The 13,312-nt window shown below is 38.4% G+C and overlaps 1 protein-coding gene across 5 annotated transcripts in view; it reads left to right on the forward strand.

Moving 5' to 3' along the window:
• The window catches only part of LARGE1 (LARGE xylosyl- and glucuronyltransferase 1), a 277,729-nt gene that overhangs the window by 134,548 nt on the left and 129,869 nt on the right, over positions 1–13,312 (forward strand). For all 5 annotated transcript variants that reach the window (XR_003990374.1, XR_003990375.1, XR_003990373.1 and 2 more), the window contains one exon: positions 5,232–5,314. Coding sequence is in view for 2 of the 5 variants with exons in the window: in XM_030477990.1 (XP_030333850.1) it covers positions 5,232–5,314 (83 nt within the window). In the remaining 3 variants the exon portion in view is untranslated. The remainder of the gene's footprint in view (positions 1–5,231; positions 5,315–13,312) is intronic.

The raw sequence follows: 13,312 nt of genomic DNA on the forward strand, positions 1-13,312 counted from the left end.
ATCCAGTATTGTCTAAAAATGAATTATTGCTTTCCACTTAGACATCTTTGTCCAGCAGTGTGGAAGAAAAGAACCAATATTATTTTAAGGAGACGGAAAAGGAGTCGTCTGATTTTCATTTTCCTTCCTCCTAATAATGAGGGTCTGAATTTCTGCCCTGTGAGCATTTTGGCATTTATTTTAATAACGGAAGTTCAGACCATCAATAAATGAGCCTCACTTTTCACTTATTGTCATGCCAAGCAGTGACGAGCTGAATCTCAGTTCTTGGTTGTTCAATGTACCTACCAATCTGGGACACAAAAATAGCGGCTTAAAGGAGGAATAGTTTAAGTGGCCTTTCAGTTTATGATGTGTTTTGCCAATAAATTTACTTGCTCTGTAGGGTTTAGCATTGTGCTGAAGGCAATGGTGATATAAAACATGAAACCTCACTTTATTTGCTGTGCCCCTATCTCACCGCACACTATTTTCATAACGAAATAGCTTTTTCTTAAGGAATTCACTCAGTAATTCAGTAACAGCAATGGAAGTTAAAATTAAACTTCCTTATTACCAGATTTGCCAGGGGTCTCATCTTTTATCCTGTTACTGTAGATTCTGGTTCCGTGTTTGTGTGAATGGTATCTGGACTCCATTCACCCTGTGTTTCAGTGCTGCAGAGGCGTAAACTAGATTTTTTTTAGCCTCTAACTCTGAAATATATCATACCAAGGGTCAACAACTTGGGTAGAAAAAGACAAGGTACCTGAGAAAAAGACTGGAGCTGTGGGGGAAGGAAGCAAGCTAGAAGTAAGTTGTTTCATTGAGTCAGTTCTTTGAGATTTACTGAAGGTAATTTCAGAATTAATTTGGGATGGTCTTTGGTGATGATTAAAACATTTGAAAATGCATTTACAATGAATGAACATTAAGTCTCTGATAAAGCATAATCTGTGGGATGATAATTTTGATCTGTATCAAATAGTAGTGGGTTTGTTGCATTCCAACCACTGCTTCCTACTCTGTTACATCACAGGAAAGCTGTTCTGATGTTATAAAATGGACCAGCATTATATTGTGAGAAAAAAATAAGTTCCAACCAAGGACCTTCTCGCTGGAGGGAGCAGATCCCTGTCATGCCTTCCCAGCAGGAGACAATTTTAACACAAACCTTGGAAGTATAAGTAAGAGTAGTCCTTACACAGACGTAGACATGAATAACAGGCTTCAGAAGGAGACCATAATGCTGATGGAAGCTGACAGAATTATATGACTCTCTTATGATGTTAGCCCAGTATCTTTCCAGCTTATGCCTCCATAAACTGGGCATTTGGTTTGAACTAAGTGTGCATTTATAAATATTTAAAAAAAAAATTATATGGCTCATTAGCAGTATAGCATTTAGCAGATTAACAAAATGCTTATCATCTGCAGCATTTTTACAGGCATATTGGTATTGTTACTGATCATAACGGTGCTGCTCAATAGGTTTAAGTGTGTAGTTCTCCAGAGCCACGAAGAACAGGGCCCGACCAACTTAACACAGGAAAAGCAGATGTTACCCACCTCTGGGAACCATTTGTAGCATATTTACATTTTTATAACATGATTTTAATATCTCTTAATCACATTTAATGATTATTTATGAAGGATTAAGTAACTGCAATGGAAGGCCTAGCTAGTGCTACTGGAAAATTATTGGAGTATGAAATGCTTTACCAAAGATTATTTTCATCTGTAAGAACTAATTAAGAGTTTGTTAAGCTCATTATTTCACCATTCCAAAAAGTAGCCTGAGGAGGAAAAAATAACATCTGTTTATCTAGGCATCTTATACTCCTCATCACCAGGGGAGCTAAGGCCCAGTTCTTCATGTGGTTTTAGGTATTTTTTTTTTTTCTTCCCATTAATATTACCTCAGAACAGATTTATATTAAATACTGCTCTCAGAAACAGTTTTTCTACACTGGTCTATAGTGGCTAAAGAAATGGTTCCTAAACTGTGTTAGCATGCGCCTTGGTATTATTTAAACTCCCATTCCTGAAGAAGCTTAACTTCCTTAAATGCTGTGAAGTACCTGGGCTTGAGTGCTCCCTAAACTATTTAAAATCAAAAACAGTTCTGTTTGTGTTCCTGATCCACAACCTGTAGGAAGAATAGCATGATTAACTTCCACAGTGTTTTGATTATCTATTCATATCTGTATGTATAAACAGAGGGAGAATTCATTGAGTCTGGAAAGCAAGAAGTATCAGCATTTAATCTGTTGTTGCAATGAGTTCCATTGTCTAAAAGCAGCTCTAGTGAATGGCCTGTGTCCAGGCTTCTTGCATCATCTATTAGTGATGAACATGTCTATCATTCAGTTGAAAAAGAGCATTGTAGGAGGCTGGACACTTTCAAGGAGCTCAGTTTAGTCCCGCAGTGACATTTGAATATCCAGGCTAGAGTTAGACAACTGTAATTATCATGGACTGTAAACAGTGAGGACCAAGTGCAGTGTGCAGAGCCTTGGTGTGAGAAGTTTGGAGAGGCATGTTGAACCAAGAAGACAGGCTGCTCCATGTTGTGGAACTTGGCTTCGCTTCTAGGTGTTGCAGTCATCAAGTCTGGAGGTTGTGTGAATCACAGTGCACAGTTTGGTGGGATGGAGATAGCCATCTGCAGATGGAAAATGAGGATTTTGAGAGAGCTGTGATGTTGCTGACCAGTTTATAATCTCAGAGCTAATGCTTACAGTAGTATACTCAGGAGAATGCAAGTTCTTTGAAGTGCTTCCTTCTTCAAGCCACTGTTGCCCTGTCTTGCCAGGATTTGACTACAACTGATCTGCTCTCCATCCAAACATGTATTTGGAACAAGCATGGAGAAAACTGGAAATAAAACTTCTTTTCATTAGGATGCAAACATCTGCAGACAGTTCAGGTTGATGACCTCATGTTGACTTACCTGTTGAACACTTAAACAATGAGGGAGAGGAAAGCAAATCAAGAAAAGGAGAGGAACAGACTGAGTCTTTGCAGCATGCTGCAGGCTAAAACTTGGGGGGAAAAAATACTAGGTTTTTATTCTCTGAGAATTACTGCTCTTACTTGTGGCTGATCGCAGGTAGAAGTGATATGTAATATCAAACACCGCAGTGATGCTGAGTAGAAGGTGTATGGATGCCTGTGCCTCTGGAGAAGGACATAAAGAAGAGCAGCAAGTGCTGTCTCCTCTCTGTGCTGTGGCTGGAACAGCATGCAAAACAACAGCACCTGCTAGAAGACAGCGAGGAAAGCATGCTTTTAATTTTGAAACAAACTGATTTAGGAAAACAGATGTGGGCAAGTCCTTGACTGAATGAACTCTGATTTTGAGGTGAGTTTGAAGATGGAGAGAGAGTTTGCGAGGAGAGCTTTCCTGGCAAGTAGAGGTAGTATAAAAAGATGTTAACAGTGCCATTCTGTCAAAACCCATAGAATGTTTGTGTCCGGTCTAATGTCTTCAGGTGAAGTGCTTAAAGCAGGCATGACACTGTTCTCAGTTTATTTGGTTTAATTGGCATTGAAGGGAAGGATCTTAGATCTTCCAAAAGCCTGAGAAAGACCAAGTGGCAACCAGAGAGGAGACAGTGTGTGCAGGGTCAGGAACCTGTGCACCTATGCCCATAAGTATGACACAAAACGCTGCTGCAATAAAAGGCATTAATAAGCAATGTCTGTTCTCCCCTACTGTTATCACAAGAGAGAAACACAATCTTTTTGCGAAGTGCTGAGCCATGCTCAACTCCAGTTGGCTTTAACATAAATTTGAAGCGCTGAATACCTCACAGAGCTGTTGCCAAAGCGTACTGCAAGAGCTTTTCTTTCTCACACCTTTCTGGACAGGCGATTGCCTTATTAATTTAAGTCCTCTTAAAACCTCGCATCTTCAATGTGCCTCAGCTTGTGAGGCACACTATGGCTGGAGGCAGCTGCAATGTTCAGGGGGAGGTTTCGCAACGGCACAGCCACTTGACAATTACATGATTCAAATTGTGCCCTGTACCAGGCAGTGTTAATGTTTGGGCCTATGGACTCTTTAGACATGCCCAACTCATTCCACCTCTTGTGTAAATCTGCTTCTGTAACAAGCCAGACTTTGGGAATCTGACTATGTGAGGAGGCAGAATTCCTCATTTGTTCTTGGCGTAGTGGGCTTTCTGTGGAAAATGAGAGCTGTGTGTGTGAGAAACCAGCTAACCAAGCTTCAAATGGAAGCCAAATGAGGCTTCCCTGCAGTTTCACAGCTGTGTCCCCAATTGCAGCTTTGTGCTGCCAGCATGGTAAACTCTCCTTCATTTCTGTGACCACAAAGAAACAGAAAAATACAGAAGCTGGAGTCAAAACTTGCTAAGATTAATTTTCTTTTGTCCCCAGGGAATAGCAGTGGCTAATTTTAACACCAGAGAAGAGTAACTTAGCAGCATTTTTCAAATTATTACTTACTACTTTAATAATAATGACTAGTAGCGCCTTTTCACTTTTCCTTTTCCTCTTGAAGGGATGAGTAAACCTTTGCTTCATACCAAAAGGGAGGTAAGAAGGCACAGAATAAGTGATAATTTACCAAGGTGCTGGAGTGGGGAGAATGTGTGTGTGTGGGGTGTATTTAACTTCACATTATCACTGCCCAGTACAGCCCATAATAGTAGTCACAGGCAGGGAAGTGACTATCCACCTTCACAGCCCATGTCCTATCTTATAACTGCGATGCAGCCCGCCACTGGCAAACCAATTGTCCCTGTCATGCTCATCCATCAGAGCTTGCTCACCTTCTACTTTGTAGCTGTCCTTAAGATGGAAATAATGCAAAATTTCTAAGAGCATATCTGCTTCTAATTGTCAGACATAATTTTAAAATTCAGAAGGGTGAAGTGTCTGCATGTTTTCATAATCAGAATTTTGTGTGCTGCTAAATGGGGGGGAGTATGTACATACGCGCACACATATGCCCATACAGTCTTAGCTAATAAATGCAATTCTGTTCAGGCATCTGATGCAATTTAGGGATAGTAATGACTTAGGAATGATGATGGTGTTATAACTCAGGATGTTTTTAACAAACTGTCTCAAGTGGGCTGCAAACAGCTGCAAAACACCCACTCAAATCTTTAACAATCGCCGCACTAAATAATAGCACTGTCATGTATGTGCTCTCCTTAAGGAATGATAGAACACAGGAGCAGGCCTTAATTTTTGTTCTTTCTGTGCCTTTTCTCCCACAGACCATCCACGTTGCCATTGTTTGTGCAGGGTACAATGCCAGTCGGGATGTTGTCACGCTTGTCAAGTCTGTCTTATTTCACAGGTAAAGGTAGCTTTCTTTTCTTGTATATTGTATATCTGGTTGTGGCTAAGTAAGCTTCTTTTACATTTATTCTCTTACTCAAAAGAAAGTCATATCCCCTTCTCTGGTTCCTTTTTCAATGGAAGGAAAAAAGCATGAAATTTATGACCACCACAAATAGATTCACCTGTGTAAAGATTTCTACAGTTAATTAGGGGGATCAGAGATCTACCCACTACCTCTGTTGTGTTGTGGGAATAGGGACAGTATCTCTCTGTGCTGTAAAGCATCTGCATACTCCTGAATGTTGTAAAATAATAATAGTAATTGTAATAGCAGCATTGTATTCGTTTAGCCTATATCTGGTATCAGTTTATGGCACAGGTGTAGATGGTAATTTAAAATCCATAAACATAAATACACACTGGCTACTTCACTATTCAAGCTTCCCATTTAGACATTTAAGTAATCCTGTTACTACAGTCAGTATTATTTTATTGAAGTCAGATTATTTATTGCCCTTCTGCATTTGAAAAGGCTACTTGCAGCCCCTCAGAAGGCTTTGCAACCTAATTCTAACCCATGGAGCATGGTTAGATCCTGAAATTGGGAGGCATAAGTACACTATGAAGGCAAAATAACCAATTCCCTTAGTAAACAGCAGCTCTAGAAGAAGAGAAATGGTATTAAACTGTGTGTGGGCATATGTGTATATCCCTTGTCCAGTTTAGTAATGTCTTTCAGAGATGTTTTCCAACAGTTTCAGAAACTCGATTAAAATAAGGAAGTGATCAGGCTGGTTGACACAAACAGGAGAAATAGACTAATAAAACATTCACAGAGTATAAAGAGTGTATTAAGGAGATAGTTTCAATACATGCTTTATTTTGAGTTATAATTTTGTACCAGGGAGGTTGACTCTTGTTCATGTCATGTGCTAAGATCTTCTTATAGCTAGCTGAAGTGGGGCTTTCCAGTCCCCCACATTGCTCCTTATGTTTGCCTCTAGTCCTCTGCTGGAATAGTCTTAGTCATCAATCCCTTGCAATGGTTTTAGTACACCATTTTAACTTTTACCCATTTTTGGTAAGCTTCATAAAAGAGTGTAAATGCTCGCCTTCTGCAGTGTGGAAAAAGACTCAGTAAATATTGTGTAAGAGGTTGGCTAGAATGCAGGTGGAGAGGGGAAAGTCTTCAAAATATGAGAGCAGACTTCACTGTCAACATAAGCCTTTCCAAGGCTTTCCAAAAGTAGCATATTCATGTTAGATGAGGGCCAGGAGAAGAAAAACAATGCTGAAATAAACATAACAAAAGCAAAACAGTAAAAAACTGTATCATGCTCTGTGCAGAATTTTTCTGATCCTAAAATCTTGTTAAATTTTAAAACTGTATCTATTTCCAATTAGACCTCTGAATTATTCAGTGTAAGCTGGCTTTATATTGCAAGGAGGAAGGGGGGTGGTATCTATTTTGATTGTTGTTTCTAAGGGATTTCTAGCAAATATGCATTTTTATGGTGACAGGATTTATCCTCACCACCCTGAGTGGTTAGCTTTGCAACATTTTTTGTCTTCTAGTGCTTGCATCCATTTTGAGAAGAGTCTAATCTGTTCTGTAAATAATAGGAATCTCACAGCTCAAAGCTTTAAACAGTCTCTCCCTGTGTTACTTAAAGGAAAGGTCCCTGTTTTATATAAGGCACTCATCTGAGCAATTAGCAAACTTATAAACAATTCTGTCATATAATGACAGAATTATGTAATTTGGAAATATGTTTAATTAAAAATTTGAAGCCAAAACAAAGAGAATTGACATTGGTATGTCTAAGTCTGGTGGATTCTGCCCTCGTCAAGAACATATTTGTTGTTTAGCTAGCAGTACTGCTCATCTCAAAGGATTTGTCTAGCTCAGCAGAGGTGATCAAGATAAAGTCCAGTATAGCTGATGAAACTTTAGTACAGTTAATTACATTCAAGATAACCTATCTATCTCACTTGTTTTCTCAAAACATATGTAGAGACAAATCTAAGTCCATTCCTGCCTAGAACTAGCTTTCATAACTAGGTATTAAGTTGTTCACCATAAAGGGAATATGTTCTCAAAGAAAGAGACAGTTTCTTACAGACTTTTCTTCCTTATCATCTAGAAAACACAGGCTTCTTAAGCATCTGTTGATGCTATGGCTACATGCGCAGAGGGCCATGCTTTACAAATGCTCCTTCCTTGGATCTTTATCTTTAGAGTGACAGTGGTGAAGAGGGCTGGAGAATAAACAACGAACAAACAAAAAAATCAGCTAAAAACTGATTTAAAACCAAGATTCCTTGCGTTGGTTGCCAAGTGCAAACAATGTTATCTTGGAGACTAGTATGCACTTCAAAAATTATGATGATTGAAAAGAAGGCTTCTTGTAGGATTTATGTAGTTGTAGGAATGAAGGATGGAGACAGGTCATGACGCTGCATTAAAAGGAATGAGTTAAGGGAGTTGGAGGTGGTTGGTTTAGATAGTGTATGCTTCATGAAATCAGTAGCAAGTTCACTATCTGACTTGAGGGTTATCAGTGAGAACAGGCATGGAGATGCCTCTTCTAACCGCTTTATGTGCACCAGGGAATGCATCCTAGCTGTCATTGTCCAATAAGCCAAGACATTTGAAAGGACTGTATGTTTCCATTGGAGAAGAAATTTGCTCTTTCTTTCCTAATCTCTAAAGTTAGGATTTGTAGGATCATTTGTAGGATCACCACATTCAATCTCAAACATAGTTTTGCAGGAACAGAACAAACATGCCTCCAAACATATTGTCAAAGAGAGGGGCTTTTTTTCCTTTTTTGAAGTTTCTGATGAAGACAGCCAAACCTGATGACAGCCAGTGAAGAATTTGCCTGTAACAAGAGTACATTGTATAATTGAGAGGTGCTTGTGGAGAAATCGTGGTGGTTGTTATGTAGCCAGGCATGGTGTGGGTTCTCCTTGGGTGGCATTACATCTCAATCCTACCGTGCAACACCCTGAATACAGTCTACTGGTTAAACAACTGGCCCTTCAAAGTAACCACGCTTAATAGCCTAACTTGTTCCGGCTGTGCTCCATTTGGTGTTTGTTGTAAGAGCACTTATTTCAGTGAATCTGTCTGGAATTCATGGAGATGTCATGAACATTTATTAGCATTTCCATCTAGTTTACTAATTAAAGTGTGTTTCAGCTGTGCATTTTGATACAAAAAGAGGTACCTAAATTCCCTACTTCTGTAGGGAATCCCGACTTCTCTAATAGAAAGATACTGAGAAAAGGAGGTCATGTCAGTCTAATCTTCTTCCCTTCATGTATTAACATATTTGTTATACCCCCAACTTTGAACCAGAGGGATAAAAAACAGCAGGGGTGCTGGGTCATTAAGAATAAAAACTGCAGGAGTTTCTATAGATGAAGTGTGCTGTCTCTTCTCTCTTGCATGAATATACAGCAAATCCTGCATATTGAACAGTTCAGTTCTCCCCAGGTCTAAAAAAACAAGTTTCTGATTCTAGTCATACCATGTATATCTTAAGACTTAGGCAAGCTACTTGTTGGAACTGTTTGAGAAAATATATCTGTCTTTAGGTTCTAGGGAGTGGGAAGAGGAGGGGAAAAGGGGTGGTGCAGTTGATTCCTTATAAGAACACTGTGGTTCAGAAATGCATTTCATTCCCAATGGAAAAGGAGCTTGATTCCAGTTTTGTCTTTAGAAAACGTATGCTCAAGCCACAAAATCCCAGCAGCTTTTAACACCCAGTTTGACATAACTGACAGTCTGTTCTCAGGAGGAGACTCAGCAGATCTGGGCTAGTGCAGGGCTTGCAGTCTGATAAATATGCATTGGCAGTGCTGCACAGAGGGAGGCTTGTAGAATAAGTCCTTAGTCCTAGTCTGCAACTTTCCTGCTTTCCTTCTTGGACATCTAGTTCCTAATTATGACAGATTTTATAAATCTGTTGCAGGGTTAAATTGGCTGAGCCAATTTAACACAGCCAAGCTCATATTGCTGTGTCCTCAGTGCAACTTAATTTTAGTTTTTCCAAAGCAAAAGACTAAACACTAAAAATAGTGGGTCAAATCAGCAAAATGAAATGCAAGTGCTTTTGGAAACTGTGTATATAGTAGTATGCAAAGCATCTGCATTTCTTTTTCAAGGCTGAAGCAGTATCCTGTGGCTAATAACTCTCCTTGAAACTTTTGCAACTACCAGTCCAAGTTACATTTGTAATTTTCAATGTTTTACTTCATTTCTGAAAATTGTAAAGCTTAGAGTGCCACAGAAGCAGCCCACGAGTTATAGTTTCATATAAAGATGCAAAGATCATTTCTGTCTCTGCTTAGGTAAGTCTTAACTTGAGTAAGAGCTAAAATTATTTTTAATGTACTCTTATCTTTTCCAAAGACATGCTAAACAGCATGTTTCATTTGGGAACAAAGGCCAAAATTACACAATAATAACAAGTTGCTGGCAGTTAGGTCAACCTGAGAATCTGTGAAAAATTACCTTCTCTTTTGTGCCAGCTAATACTGGCTTGTTTTTTTCTTTTTTCCTGTGTTAGTCACTCTTCTTTGGAGAACACATTATGATTACTTCTGTAGCTGTATAGGATAGCTCCATCTTTCGTATAGGAATAGGGGCATAGTAATAGTGGTGGTTTTCTTAGTGTAAACAAATCCAGGCAACCAGACAAATGCTTTCTAATACAACGTAGCCTCTTGGCTTCAAGAAGGTTGCTTATAATGTTAAAGTTCAGTGTAAGTTTAAGATTTTTTAAGATTAAGATATGAAACTGTGTTATACATTGCTGTATGTATAATAAACTTTTTTTTTCCTTAGAACAAGTAGAATAAAGCAAACCAAATGAAAATCTAAATAAAATAAAAAGTATGACATGTAATTTCCAAGTAAGAGTCACAAGTCAACACTGGCTGGTAATTAAAGCTTATGTAATCTAATGGCTGTATTCCATGGAGACCACTTTGCCTTAATGGAGTTAATTTGAGACTTTAAAACCTCTGTCATCATTTCCAACTTTTCTAACATTCTGTTTTGTGGGAGATTCTTCTGGCAAAACCTATAAAGCATGAACTAGTTTCTCTGATCCATATAAATTCATCAATAATACACACTTTTTGTATTTTCTAGCTGTCATAACAGTGGAGGCATCATGGAGAAAGCAGTGTTTAAAAAAATAAACATCTGCCCATGAAATCTCTTATTATTTCCCAAAGTGCTTCTGTAAGTTAAGAAAAAGCAAAAAGATCCATGAATGAGGCAGCTAGTGCATCTTTAAGATCTGTCCAGTAGTTCGGGGAGCGTTTTAATCAATACTGGATGTGAAGAGGTATGAAAAATCTTAATGATTTTCACATTAAAATTCTCCCTTGTATGAGAAAGGGATTGTCATATGGGCATTAGGAAAAAAAAATATTTCCCAAGCTGCCTTTTATAATTTCTCTTTGAAGTTCTTGTAGCCATTTGTTACAGATATAAAAGGTATTACCTTGTTGTGCTTCCCTTAATAAAGTATAGGTTTTGGAAATAAACCCCCTGGGCTACTGACCTTTTTATATGCTTAGAAAATAAAATTCCTCTGTTGGAGAGAGAGGACTGTGCAACCAAGCAGCTGCTTTTTGAATTGCTAACAATTGAGCTATGGAATAATGTCGAAGGGAAGAGTGAGTCTTGGTTCACTACTCCATTTTTCAATTGTAGATTTTTGTATTTAAGTCTGTGGCAGTGGCTATTCAAAAAGAATGGACCGCAAATGCTTGAGCAAGTGGATCAAAACTCTGATGAAGGATAAGAAGTTTTGAAATGCAAAGATAAGACATCATGATTAAAAAAAAATAGATATGAGTACCTTAGAAAAGGCTCCTAAATTCATAGCCTGACTTTTAAAATTACTGACTTCTTTACATTTTACTAACTTCATAGGACCTCAGCAATTCTGAAAATGAGAGGATTCATTTCCCCTGCTATATTTAGGCCTAAGAGCCTATATTTAAGCATCCATGCTTGAAAATCTTGACCAGAATAGCTTTTCATTTACTTTTGAGGAAAGCAATTTAAGAAAATAGATGGGTGCTCTTTACATATGGTTTACTTTGTCAGAAAATGTTTTGATCTTAAGTGGAAATAATTTAATATATCAAGATTTGCAGTTTTCTAAATCAAGTGGTTAAAACCTTGAGTTTCCACTTGATGGGAAATACGGATACATTGAAAAGGAACTGTTCTGCATTAAGACATTAGCGCGCCAGCATTTTCCATGTCGCAGGACCTGTGAAAAGTTGTAGTTCATAAAAGTTCAGATGTTCAAATCTTTGAGGTAAAGGAGATTAAGTATTTCTGGAACTTGGGAGAAATTCTCTGGCTGTTTCAGTATCTGCTTCTATAGTGGGGAAAATGGAAGACCTGGTGCTCAGAATTCAAGGGCTGTCTGTTCTGAAACCTGGGACACTAGAAACCTTGACTTCCAAACACACAAATTCATATGAATACTGAGAATTTTCTAAAACCTATTGATTTTGTAGGTGAAGTTTATTAAATTTGTCATATATTGACCTATCTTAGTTGCATATACTGTCACCATTTACAGTATAGTGCTTTCTAGCAGTATAAGATACTACCAACCTCTTTTGTTCTGTTGACGTGCCCAGTGGAACATGAGTTATATGGGGTAATATATACATTAAAAATAAACACAACACACAGCTGTGCTTTGAGTTAATTAGAGAAGTTCAAGTCAAAGGAAGTCCACCTCACATTTAGAGTGAGAGGAGAGGAAGTTTGTATTGGTCATCACTTTCTCTGAGTTCCCTTTAACCCAAGAAAGATGTCTTGCACTGAAGTCCTGAGGCTCAGGGAATGGGAAAAAAATCTGTTGGGTCACCTCATTAACTCCCCTGCTATTGCAGGAACCAACAGAATTGAAATCCTTTTCACAACTTCATCTACCTTCACAACAGAATGAAGTTGGGTTTGTCTTTAACCAGAGCATTATATTTTTCAAGTTTCATGCCACTCAATTTTCACTAGCAAACTTCAGTGTCTTCAGCTGCTTGTTTCTTCAATGGCCATGCCATCCTTCCTTGTGTACCCAAGTGAGGGACTCAAGCCTCCCTCTGGAAGACTCAGGTATCATCCCCCACCTTTCCCAAACTTTTTAAACTGCAGCTGCTAAATGTCTGTAAAAGATAGCTCTCCACATGGCTATCCCTTCACTTGTCATAGGAGCAATAGAGTTTGATTTCAGCTGTATAAACCCCATCCCAAAATAGCTCTGTCCTGGAAGAAGACCAGTCTGAAGAATGGAATAGCTTTCTCTTATATCAGATGGTACAGCAAAACATCAGAGTCTAATTATATGTCACTTTCAGTAGAATCCCTCACAATATTCTGATTGTCACCCCTAATTCCTACAGCCAGTGATTCAGTCATGTTGGCAAATAATGATGACATACATCCCTTTCTCATATATCTTAAGAAAGATTTCTCGTCCTACAGAATCTCTTCTGTATCTTTTACAATGGATGTTGGTTGATCTTTAAGCTTCTGAACTTGCTTCATAAACATTTTGAGGCAATCCTTATCTTTTAGGCTTTGCATATTACAGACACCAGAAGAGGTAAAATATGTCATCTGTGTGTATGCTAGTACTGTTACCTTCAGAAGGTCTTACAGGTTTGAGTCTGTGCTCTGTTGGCTTCTAGCACCATGCTAAACCTCACATTTCACATAACTAAAATCTCGTCTGGAGTAAAATTTTGTGTGGATGATGCACATTTAGTTGTAGATGTCAGTGGGTCACTATTCTGTTTTGGGGATATATTTTTGTAAGTGATAATCTACTGCTTTGCCTCTGACACATACTTTCCTTCCAGCTGAATCTCTACCATGAGGCTAACAACTTGAAAGAGATTTCTGTGTAGGAGTACAACTACTCCTTTTTTCTTTTTCCTAGTAGGAGCTGAACCAAAGGAAATGTCACCC

This window comes from Strigops habroptila, chromosome 3, assembly GCF_004027225.2.
Source record: "Strigops habroptila isolate Jane chromosome 3, bStrHab1.2.pri, whole genome shotgun sequence".
Taxonomy (NCBI): Eukaryota; Metazoa; Chordata; class Aves; order Psittaciformes; family Psittacidae; genus Strigops; species Strigops habroptila.